Source organism: Vulpes lagopus, chromosome 16 (assembly GCF_018345385.1).
Source record: "Vulpes lagopus strain Blue_001 chromosome 16, ASM1834538v1, whole genome shotgun sequence".
Classification (NCBI taxonomy): Eukaryota; Metazoa; Chordata; class Mammalia; order Carnivora; family Canidae; genus Vulpes; species Vulpes lagopus.
Genome location: NC_054839.1, coordinates 2709801 through 2722496, shown reverse-complemented (window position 1 = coordinate 2722496; position 12696 = coordinate 2709801). Strand labels below are relative to the sequence as shown.

The following is a 12696-nucleotide window of genomic DNA, read 5'->3' as shown; positions in this document are numbered from 1 at the left end:
TTGAGGTTCCAAAGCTGATCCTGGATCCCATACATACTTCACCAGTGATTTGAAGAAGGGAGAGACAGGGAGCAGCCATCCATCCTCACAGGGATCAAAGTTTACTCTGGCCTGTTGCAGACAGCACTGGAGCATAAGACCATGAACATTTAGTTAGGAATAGTCCTTAGCAAACATAACTATTAGATTTTCCTTTGCCTGATGCCGTAAGCTCAACCTTTCTTCTAAAATCCTCCTTCATGCTTGAGATTTTTATTAAAAGATACCAGTCCTGGGCAGCCCAGGTGGCTCAGCAGTTTAGTGCTGCTTTCGGCCCAGGGCCTGATCCTGGAGACCTGGGATCGAGTCCCACATCAGGCTTCTTGCATGGAGCCTACTTCTCCCTCTGCCCGTGTCTCTGCCTCTCTGTGTGTGTCTCTCATGAATAAACAAATAAAATCTTTAAAAAAAAAAAAAAAAAAGATACCAGTCCTGCTATGGGAACATCAGGAAGGGAAGGAGGGTGGTATGGGGCAGTGAGCCTCACACTCTGCTGCACAGAGTAACTCCTGGAGATGGTGTTCACTACACCTCGGCAGGGGTGGGTCTGGGCCAGCCTAAGACTCTGCATTTCTCATGGGCTCCCAGGTGTTGCTGACACAGCTACCGGACCTCACTCTGAACAGCAGCAGTGTAATGGCAGGTGGAAGGCTTTGGGATCACCCTATCCCAGATCTAACTGCATGACAGTTGGCTTTTTGGGGGTGATAGTCAGTCATGCATTCAGCAGGGGGTATGAAATGAGATAAGCAGTTTTTGAAAACCTGTAACAGTGCTTCATCCCAGAAGATGCACAGTTAAATGATGCTTATCTTTGTCCTGTTTCTCAGCAAGGAACACATGGATATGAATCAGATTGTCTGGTGGGTGGGGATCACATACTCTCTCCTCAGTGTCTGCTGGCTTTTAACAAATATTTTGTGGAAATACATTTATCAAGTAAATTGCAAGAATCTTAGGAGCTTTTGAGATTTGTGCAAAGTCATCCAAACTAAAATCCAACTCTGTCTGGGGTAATTTTTGTTTTCAATATCACTTCCAATAGAAGGACGGGAAGATATGGAAACAAGTTTTCCTACTGTGACTTTTCCACCAAGGATGGAAGTTGAAGGTCATTAGCACAAAGGAAGATCCTTTTCATTACCTGGTCATTCCAGCCTCTCATTACAATCACACTAGATGCCCTGGCGGACAGGATATCCTCGGGGAAATCTCAGGGCTGACTGCTGAAACACAGCCAGGTCTTAGACCTTGACGTCAATGCCCATCTAGCCCTAGCAGCGCGGGGCGTGCCCCGTGGGCAAGAGCGAGGGTCTAGTCCCTGGGGACTAAGGGCTAATTCAGAGTCTCTCCAGACTCTTCCTGGCCCTCCCCAGGGCGGAAGCTGGATGGAATTTGTGAAATGTTCCATCTGTGAGAAGCTCAAGATAATCTCTTCAGAATGACACCACCCTCACACCCACTACGAGGGCTGTAATTTTTAAAAAATGGAAAATAACAAGTGCTAGCAAGGTTGTGGAGAAATCAGGAACTCCCACACATTGCTGCTGGGAAGGCACATGGTGAGGCCACCGTGGAAACCAACATGGCGGCTCCTCAAAGAGTTAAACAGAATTGCCCAAAGAGATGGCAATTCCATTCCTAAGTTTATACCCAGGAGAGTTGAGAAGAGGTACTCAATTCAACAGGTGTGTGCGTATCCACCGTGGCACTATTCACAGCAACGCTATGGTGCAAACACCCCCAGTGTTCATTAATGGATGGATGGACAAATTGTGGTCATGCATCCACCGAATGTGGTCCAGACATGAAAGTGAATCAAGTACTGTTTGGTGCTACCACACAGGAGAACCTCAAAAATGTTGTGTGAAGTGGAAGAAGTCAGGCACCACAGGTCACATAACCTACATATGACTCCAGATGCTTGAAATACCCAGAATGGATAGATCCCATCAACACCCAGAGCAGATACCAGTCTGGTTAAGGGACCAGGGGCTAGGGCAGGGTGGTAGGGAGTGACTGCTCAGTGGGTATGGGGCGATGGAAATGTTTCAGAACCAGAGAGAGCTGGTGGATAGCACATTGTGAATGTGCTGGGAGCCACTTTAAAATGGCTGGTTTTATGGGAACTTCGCAGTGACAGCCTGCTCCAGAAAAGGAAAGACTCGTTTTATTCCCAAAGCCAGACTTCCCATCCAAGAAACAAAGACTAAAAAGAAGTCCACTGACAATGGCAGGAAAGTGAGTACATGATGTCGTGATCACTTTTCCCATCAAAGGGAATCAAGGAAAAGCTCCAGGAGGGCACAAGGAGACTGTGGGTTTCCATCACAAAGATACACACGTTCTGCTTTGATTGAAAGCAGATGCACCCTCCTCCTCGGCTGCATGCGGTAACCCCCCAGATGGAGACGCCACTTATAGACAGTAGAAATGATGGTGCTAATGAACAGCATTTATCCCCCAAAGGCTGCTCACTGTAAACACGGACAAGCTGCAGGCCTCACTACGATTAGGAGCAGTTGAAGGCTTAGGGGCTTGCCACGTTGTCACAAGACAGTGACATTCTACTAGCCACAGACAAAACTGAGTACAACCGGGGGAAATCCACAAAAGTCAGAATCAAACTCACAGCAAATGTTGCGTGCTGAGGCCCCTGAGCACTAGCCTGGGGTGAGTGGAGGATTCGTGTGTCCGAGGTCGGGCTGCCCACCTTCCGACACAGCCGTCCTGGAGGAAGAGGAGGCGAGCGAGGGGCCACAGTCCCCTTTTACCACGTTCTTCAAAGACTGCATACCATGCTTGTGCTCCGACTCAGTATTTGGTGATTTCTGCCTTGACTAGACCCTCTGGAACATGTAGAGGGTAGAGCTGGAGAAGCCAGTGACTCCAGAACTGGCCTTGGCCCAGAGGAAGCCCCAAGGGGACCTCTCAAATCTCCCCTTTGTTGGAGGACAGGGGTCCCCCGCTTCGGGGTAGATCCCATCCATCAACGGCACCTTAATCTCCATTGTGTATCTTCCACCCCAGAGAAATTCTTCACCTCTTCCCCCACATCCAAAAGTAGAGGACAACGTAAGAATGGTAACAAAGCCCAGAGGTGAGGCCCCTACGGCCCTCGGCCAGGTGAAAAATAGTCCCTGGCACAGACAGACCCTGTCTTGTTTATCCATCATCCTCCAGCGAGCACTGTGCTTCCACTCTTTGGCTGTTGGGGAAGACGCTGCAGCAAACACAGGTGTACAGACACCAGTTCATGTCTCTGCTTTCAGCTTGTTGGAGTAGGAGGACCCCCAGAATGAATTTACTGGATCATCGGGCAGTTCTCTGTCTCATTCTTGGAGGAACTGCCATATGCCCCCCCATCAGCTGCACCATCTCACGTTCCCACGCACAGGGCTCAGGGCCTCGATTTGTCAACATCCTTGCCGGTTCAGCATTTTGTCTTTTTACTTTTTAATAATAACCGTCCATGTCCAATGACTATGGGCATAGATGTTTATAGGCTGCAGAAACCTGTAATTCTCCTGTGTACGTAAGTAGTGTGTGTGGAGACAGGGGAGATCACTTAAACATCTGGGGATCATTTGATACCGGGGTGCAGTCCACATTTCTATATGTGTTACATGCATTATATTGAGATAGAGATAAAATCTTAGAAACTTGTGTGAAATTTTCTTTTTAGCTGAAAACACTTTAAAAAAAACAAAAAGCCAAATAAAGTGGATCTTTTCATCCCAGCCCAATACTAGCATTTTACAATAACATCACTTGAGTTTGGGATGACTTTTCCTCACATTTAATTTTGTTTTTTAAAAAAAACTCTAGGACTTCTTTAAGCCAGAAATCACTGTTGCAACTGTGGCAGGAGATGAAAGTTTATATGTAATGTTCTCGGAACATAGCTCTTTGAGAATGAAAAGTGTGGTTTCAAAAGCAGCGCGATGAAAAATGCTCATCTGTCGTTACCAATCGTAATTGAACTCTGTTGTTTCTGCAGGGCCAACCAGGGCCAGTGGGCCCCCAGGGATACACTGGGCCTCCGGGCCTGCAGGGATTCCCAGGACTGCAGGGCCGCAAAGGTGACAAGGGTGAAAGAGGGTCACCCGGGATCACAGGACCGAAAGGAGACGTGGTACGGTGACTGCTGGTTCTCCCTCCACTTTTGCAATGGGCAGTGGGTGTCCTGGCCTTCAGTAAGTTTGTTTGCCTTCTTTACAGGGAGCGAGAGGTGTTTCTGGATTCCCAGGTGCCGACGGCATTCCCGTAAGTGTTTTTATACAGTTAGGATTTTTAAAACAGTGTATGCATGCAAAGCAATAGGCTTATGACTTACAGAAACATCTCTAACTAGACCTCCTGTTTTGTTTATATCATGAGCCTGGTAAGGCTATATTGTGCATACTTTTGCCCCTGGAGTCCAGTCAAATATTGGACAGATTGTTTCCTTTGTAAACGTTCTTCTGGCCTTGGCTTCAGAATCCAGGCTACTTTGCTGAAGCCGGACATTGTTTTGTAATAAAAAGCTCAAGTGTTACTCAGATATGCTCAATAAGAGCTGATCTGGAAATTTCGGTGGAACCTGAATATAGAGCAGTGCAGCTGAGAACATGGATGTGACCAAGCCCTGCCAAACATTGGTGCAACTTCCCAAATTCTCTGAAGTCAACTACATGTAAATGCAAAGAAGAAAAGACAGGGTTTGTCTATGAGAAAATCTCCAAATGCAATAAAATGTGTTTTTCTAACCTAGTTTACTTTACTTCTTGTGGCATACAAAAATAAACAGAGCGCCTGACTCACAGCCTTCTTCACAAGGACCCGTGAGCAGATTTCCCAGGGTCTGCTTCCTGCAGATCCTGGCCATGGGGATAGATGTGTTTATCACACATGCGGTTGACCGTTGCTGAAGTCTGAGGAGGACATCTGCTTTAGGAACCTCACCCAAATGCACATGTCTGGGCCCTTCACATACCCATGCCCTGTGTCAGCCTGTTAGCGCACACATGGGTGTGCACACAGACACACACATACACACAGATACATTCCCAGGGCTCCATGAGCAGGACCCCTGCCTTGTAGGGGAGCGAGGGAGGGAGCGCCTGAGACCCATCACCAAGAGGCCATGATTGATCTCCAGAGCCCGTCTCTCATCCAGGAGAAGGAAGCTCTCAGCTAAAGAGAGGAAGCCACCCACAGAGACCTAAGGCCTGGGTGGCGGTGACCCCGAGCATCACCTGGATGGGGGAGGCTCACACGCACCAGTTACAACATACAGCTGTGGACGAGGGAGTCACTTTCCCATCAGTCAGGATCTCGAGAAATTGGCAGAGGTGAAGAATCCGTAGATTTCCAAGGGTAAACAAGGCAAATATTTTCCTACCAACTGCCTCAAACTAAATCGCCCGTTTTTAAACTGCTCTTTTGAGCTCTTTGGGCCATCCACTGGTTTTGTCTTCTGGAAGCTGAAATCTGAGTTTAAATGGAGTGATCTCATGGAAAAATATTGTAACTAATCTGAGTCATATTTTAATTTGTTTTTCCACTTGATACCCATTTAACAAGAGGAGCAAATATTTTGCAAGTTAGAGAGGAAGTATCATCACATGAGGGAGTGATCCTAGTGAGCATGGAACCAACAGGTTTCTGCAGAATCTCCATGCAACACAGCCTCGCTCGCTACCCACAGAGCTCTAGAACTGCACAAAAGTGAGCTAAAGTGCCACCCGCCACCTCGAAGCAGCTCAGGAATGTAAAGTTGAAGGACCAGGCTAATTTTAGCCGTTTAGAAATTGTACATAAAACGTGAAATACAGTCAGATCTTAGAGTTGTATTTAACCAGGTGTTGAGCCAAAATGAGCCATCAGCTCCATATAATTAAAATTTTTCTTTGAAGAACCATCTCAAACTAACATCAGGTTGATATATAACTTCAAATGACTTAGATCAATTCTAAGAGAGCAAGAAAGACCAGCAGCAGACAAATAATTCAGGAGAAGAGTGAAGACCTCAGTGTAAGAAAAGCATCACAGAACACCACAGATTGTGAGCAGAACATCTACTGAACATGTTTTCTCCTGCCGAATTTGAAGGATCAGCTTTCAGGACCCCTTAAAAGCAAGCCTTTACTTGCTGCTACCAGGCAGCTATCTACACTGCCGGCTGGAGTGCTTGTGCCTCATCATTTACAGGGTAGTCAGGATTTCTCTTGTCCCCTCAGAGGGCCAAATGGAAGTCTGTTGGATCTCTTCTTATCTGACAGCGCCAGTTAAAGCAATACCTTTGGATATCTAAAGCAAAGAAACATACAACAAAAGAAAAATGCTACTTTTCTCATCTTTCTTAATATTATTCAGAGTGCAGGCCCTCTGTGTAGGATTTGTTCATTTATTTTGAAATGTCCCAGATTTTTCAAAGTAAATCTGAAAGGCATCTGACATGGCCTCAGAAAATCACTCTGGAACATATGTTTGGTCTGTTGTCAACAAAATCAAAATTTTAAAGAAGCTAGTAAGATAGCCTATATCTGCACATCTGCTGTGGAAGAAATAGCACGATGAGCTGTGGTCTTATGGCACACAAACCCAGCCCCTGGATGTCTCAGGAACCAGATGAACGCAGGTGGGATGCCCACAGACTCAGCCTGACTCTGTTTATTCCAAAGACACTTGATCACAATGCCCTCCCTCCCCCAACCCCAACATCTCAGAACATCTGACCTGCTTTCTCTTTGAGTTTAAAATCTAAAAAGGAGTGTTCCCCCCCATGAAAGCAAATGAGAGGAAGTCCGTTCTTCTACATTTGGCTCAGTCACATGAAATCCTGTCAAGGGTGCGTGAATCTCTTACCGTGTAGGATATGGGTCCATCAAACCCACTTTCTAAAATTCAGTTGGGCACAAAGATAAAGGCATTCTTGTTGTCTAGTCTGCTCTTTGCAGGACCTAGCTGCTTCTAGAATGATTTCTAGAATTTTTAAGCCTACTGTGTCCTGTCCCTGCGAACAGACCCCCCAGTAGACCGACAATTTACTGCTTTACCAGAGCCCATGGGAAACACACCTTTGTCTTGAGAGCCTTTCTCCTGCTGAGGACTGTGCCCGTGTGCTTCTGTTTACTTAAATCTTTCATTCGTCTGTTGGGGGTTCTCTCTCCCCTTCGGTTCGTGCAGGGTGAGAGGGTTTAGAGCTTTTGTATCACAGTGCGCATGAGAACTGCAGTGCGTATGCTGGAAGGCTTACTTACTTGTCTCCTCTCAGGGACACCCTGGGCAAGGTGGGCCCAGAGGACCACCTGGCTACGACGGCTGCAACGGGACCAGAGGAGACGTGGGCCGGCAGGGACCCGAGGGTCCTGCGGGCTTCCTCGGCCCTCCTGTAAGTACCAGCACAGGCACAGGGCAGGCCACAGGTCCTTCTTTCCAGGCGCTAGCTGGCTGGGGCTTGTCAGCAGAGGCATGGGGGATGTCGTGTGCCTTTCGAGGGCCCATCCAGAAGGCCCTTTGAGACATGGTCGCAGAGAGACTTTCTGAGGAGGGTGGGTTGTCCCCTGTTGCCCCCACGGCCCGCCTCTCACGCTGCCCCCCATCACTCCCCTGTCCTCAGCTGGCACCCCGCCGACAGCTGCAGGCAGCTCTGCATGCCTCCCCTGGGTCCAAAGAACTTCATTTTCCTTAGCCATTCTGTAAACGAGATAGGAAATAATTGATTTGGTTGATATTGTGTAGTTTTACCAATGTCAGCACGGTCTGCCCCGTGCTGCATTTCAAGTAACAGCAAATAGTGGGAATAGCAAAACTAAACTAAAAAGGCTTAAAGCTTGACAGAATGCCCTATTAGGCACCATTTTGTTAGATTCTAAAGTCCTCTGGGACATGAGAAACATTCTACAGCTCTGACAGGTAGAAGTGAGCTCTTTTTCATGAAAGACTTTTTCGTTTTCACCAATTTTGTAGACTCCGTTTTCAAGTCCATGCGGAGAATCTTGAAGTGGTCTGCAGGACTGTATTGCTACCCTCGTACCAGCAAAATAGTGCCCCGTCAGGGTTATACCAACATCTTATTTGGTAAAACTTTTTATCTAGAAGAGCATTTTTAAGGTTGGGGAAGAGCAGTCACACCTTCCTCCCTGTGTTTCCTGCTGAAGCTAGTGGATTTCTCGCCCCCGCCTGCAGATCCTCCTCCCTCAGCTGTGTCATTTACATGTGTTTCAACTTCTCAGTGAGGACCATCACTTCCTAGTCTGCTCTAATGTCATGAAACTTTCATCATCAACAAATATATCCATTAGCTTAAAATACTGATGTCATATACAGGCATTAAAAGACACTTATATACATATGTATGTGTACACGTACCACATATATTTGTCAGGATTCCAGTTTTACAGAATTATCCGTATCTCTCCCCAAAATGGTGCTTCAATGCATGTGTGTTAATATTTGTAGCACCCTAATGCCAAAACTAGACAAAAATATTATTATGAAGAAAAATAACACGTTGATATCCTAAAGGGTTAATTTACTGAGCATTAATTTGGGTTTCTGAAGATCACATAAGTGATTAACATTTTAATTTTGAAGGAAAATATTGGGTAACTAAAAGCAAAAATCTCACCTCTGTGACTGGTACTCAGAGTAACCTAAATGAGCCATAAGGACAATAGACATTGCCCATAAGGTCAGTATTTAATCACCTCGATGGCTACAGCTGCACTGACTATTAACGGGTCTTTCTGTGTTTTCTCTGCCACGTGCATGCTACCCTAGGGGCCCCAAGGACCCAAAGGGCAGAAAGGCGAGCCATATGCGCTATCCAGTGTGGACCGCGACAAATACAGGGTACGTTTGCTAGATATGGGACTTGAGACTAAGCAATCAGTGTAAATACCTGAATAATAATGATGTTTTCCAAGTATGGTTGAGTTGTGAGGATGTGAGAATGAGGGGACGCCTGGGGTGGTGAAACAACCCAACACCACGATGTTAAAAATCATTGATTTCCCATTGGGGTGACATTCAACTATGGGTGCACACCTTTCCGGTATTCACAATGCCCCAGAGAGGAGGTAACATTACCAAGTCCCCGGGGGTGGGGGGGGGGGCTGATATAATGTATATGTTTGTTTCCAAAGTTGTGATAAAATGTAACAAAATCTAAAAATGATTAAGAACCAGAACTCTTAACATTATGTCTTCTCAACTAGGGTGAACCTGGAGAGCCTGGATTGGTTGGTTTCCAGGTAAGCTCTGTTTTTATTAGATAATGTCCCAAGCAGAACTTTAAGGACTTGGGACTCCAAATACCAGCCTGCCTTTCTTAATAGCTGACTGTGTTGCCTCTCCTTAGGGTCCTCCTGGCCGCCCTGGGCCTATAGGACAGATGGGTCCAGTTGGAGCTCCAGGAAGACCAGTAAGTACCGGGTGTGTGGGTACTTGGACCGCTATCAAGGCGGATCTAAAGATCCAGCTTCTTCAGTGCTGATGCAAGTGGAAGCTTCACAGTACAGCTAGGATGCTTGTGGTCACTCTAGAAAGTGTCCAGATGAAATAGGTCATCCTTTGCATACATTTTGCTACTATTAAGATTGAAGAATGAGGACTTGAAATTTGTGGGCACCAGATCACCACCGACTACGTCAAATTTTGACTTGGTGCTAGCTGGGTGCCCTTCCAGTCATACAGAAGCTCTCTCAGCCCCACACTCAGCCTGCTGGTGAGGGGCCTGTCATCCCTGGGCCAAGGAGATCAAAGTTCAGTAGGTGGATAAGGGGGTGGTAGACTCTGCCTGGGCATGGCCTCATGGCAGGTGTACTGCACCTGGGTGTGACTATCACCGCCAGTGAGATATTAGACATCAGTTAACAAAGTGGCCCTAGTGCCCCACCCAAGTGGCAATCTACATGTGTTCTCTACCTTTGCAACTGAATGACATGGTGAGTTGCAGCAGGACAGATGCCTGGGTGAAGGAGGGCTTTCCATGGGGAGGGAAAGGACCAGAAGGGAGAAGCCACTGCCCCCACCACCCCCACTGGGCCTCTGACTCTCATTCCCCAAAAGTATAGCAGTAAGACACACGGGCCTCAAACAACATAGGAGAGATCTGGCTCCAGGTTGAGAGAGACCGTCTTGCAGAAAACCAGTGAGATGAGGCTTATGTGATCACAGGTACTTTGCTCTCCTCTACACAGCTGCCAACTGGCTCACAGCTCACATACCAGCAATGAGGGACTTCATCTTTAAATACACAGTTCAGGAAAGTCTAGAACAACAGATTGTACCTGCCGTGTCCTGAGCTGATTAGACAGCTACAGATTCTTCTATAGGTCGTAAAATTGCCCATACTTCTTTGTACTTAAACACTAACTGTTCTTCTCAGGTGTGTTCAAAACCTCATCCTAAGCATAGTGTTGACACTGAAAGCTTTGCAGAAAGACAGTGATGTTTGCAGATGGATTTTCAACCCTGCCATTTGAGCCTGTACATTACTTGTGTCCATGCACATTTGCTGACCCACTAGCAACAAGTGCTACACAGTGTCCTGGGGGGAACCCTGCAGAGGAAGTCTCTGCAGTGACATGACCTGGGACCTTGCAGGGGATCCGAGCAAGCAGGAGTAGGACATGGGTGAAGTCAGAAGCCTGACCTCAGAAAAGCAAGCCCAGAAGAGCTATACATGGCCAGCGGGCAGGTTCGGAGAGCCAGGCCTGACCCAGCCCTCCGCCTCCAGCCCTTCCTCCCTGCCCGGACTAATGTACCAGAAACCTCTATACATACTACACAGGCTTCTAAACATACTGTGGATGGCTTTCCCAGAGCTTTCTAGCAGATGTTATCTAGGTCCTGGGATAAAGAAAACAGTTTACAAATTTCTTTGTATTTATGCAGGGCCCGCCTGGACCCCCCGGACCAAAAGGACAGCCAGTAAGTTGGTTATGGGGGCAGGAGGGGGTGCTTCCATCCTTGTATGTACCTTTCCTGACCATAGAACTACTTGGTTGACAACAGTGTTATCATTTATTTCATGATGAGAATGATTTTGTAGGCTTTTGAGACTTAATGTTGTAAATGCCAAAGATAAATCCAAAGGTATGCCTGAGGTAGCCAGCACATCAAATAAGTGAACATGTTGAATGATTCGTTGTTTGCAAATCATGTAACACCTGCCATTGTGTGAAAATCACACTGATGAGTGTTTGATTGGAAATGCAGATCTAAGAACTGCTCGTGTTTATCTGTACATGTTAATGCCCAAGAAGGGACAACATGTGGCTGTATCTGTGTTGGGGAGCCAGTGGCATCCTTCCTACTCAGACATAAGCAGGCTGTAGCAGAGGGTGACGTCAGCCTCTGGGGATCCATTAGTGATTTTCAAGTCAAGCTTGAGCCCAGAGCTGTACTGTTTCCATCAGAGAAAGGTCACTAAGTTGGATGGAGCACCAGAAGGTAGGTAGCCTGTAGACAGAGCTAGGATACAGGAGGTTGGCAAGGGGAGTCTGTGATCAAGACGTGACATGACTGAGAAGTGCTGGGCTGTGGTCACCAACATTTAAAGACCATCCCATGGCCTGCACGAGACTGAGGACATCCCTGAGCCCACACACTCACATGTCTGCTCTACAGAAATCTCATCTCTGTGACCTCCAGGGAACCCTGGCTGCCACCGCCCCCGCCCCCTTTCCCATCACCTCTGACATGGCTTCCGGCTGGGGCTGGAGCTCGTTAAGGCAGCTGCCCCCACCACTGGGCTCCCCACTGTCTTGCAGCCACGAGCAGGGTGGGAACGGCCCAGAGCCAAGAGAAGCGGATGTAGGACCGGGCGGCCGAGCCCCAGGGTCGCCTCAGATCCCCACTTGGCTGCAACACAAACAGCCCTCACCCTGCACCAGGTCACTTCCTGGGGACTTGGACGACCAGCTCAGGGGGCAGAGGGACGGCAGGGGCCTCAGCAAATCGCATTCTCATCTAGCCTGGCTGCCTTTCTGTGCTTTGATTTCAGCTCCCAGCCAGGTGGGAAAGGAGCAAAAAAGCAAAACTTAATTAAACGCTTTGTTTTTATTTTCGGAGACTCTCCGGGCATGGGAGGGGGCGGATGGTATACTGCTGAGAGAAAGACCAGATAGTGCCCCACGTGATTCTCTGTCATGGTGGGAATGTGGAGACCCTGGGGAGGAAGCAGAGTCGTTTGCAGGCCAAAGAAAAGAGCACCGTTTCTATAATATGCGTGAGCGTGGCGGGCAGCTTCTTGTCGGGCTCTTCTTGGACACTGGGGTCAGTTCAACACATGTCCACCCCACTCGTGAATCTACTGAACACTTGCTAAGTCGGCCACCCTACACCGAGGCTCACCATCCCCTACAATCATTAAAAGGGTTGGAAGTGTTTGTGAATGTAGGGTTATCTTGCCAAAATGAGAAACAGCTGAGGCAGAAGGGACACTGAATCGTGATCCTCGCTATGGGATCCCAGGGAAGACGGCTGCTTCCTGGGTCTGTCACCCGAAGACCCCCATCTCTGTAGACAGCAGTGTACTAACGAGTCCGAGGGACCCGGGAGCAGGTCTGAGCTCAGCCCCGCACCGTCGGTGAGGCCTCTGTCAGGGGACACAAGCTCCCAGAGGGTCGCGGGGTCACGGAGCGCCAGCTCAGACGGCAGGTGCAA

At 47.8% G+C, this 12696-nt stretch overlaps 1 protein-coding gene across 1 annotated transcript in view; it reads left to right on the top strand.

Moving 5' to 3' along the window:
* COL4A2 (collagen type IV alpha 2 chain) overlaps nt 1–12696 on the top strand; it is a 169918-nt gene that overhangs the window by 98093 nt on the left and 59129 nt on the right. The window contains exons 5-11 of the mRNA XM_041731385.1: nt 4040–4174; nt 4261–4305; nt 7298–7414; nt 8806–8877; nt 9243–9278; nt 9386–9448; nt 10924–10959. Of these exons, the coding sequence (XP_041587319.1) occupies nt 4040–4174; nt 4261–4305; nt 7298–7414; nt 8806–8877; nt 9243–9278; nt 9386–9448; nt 10924–10959 (504 nt within the window). The remainder of the gene's footprint in view (nt 1–4039; nt 4175–4260; nt 4306–7297; nt 7415–8805; nt 8878–9242; nt 9279–9385; nt 9449–10923; nt 10960–12696) is intronic.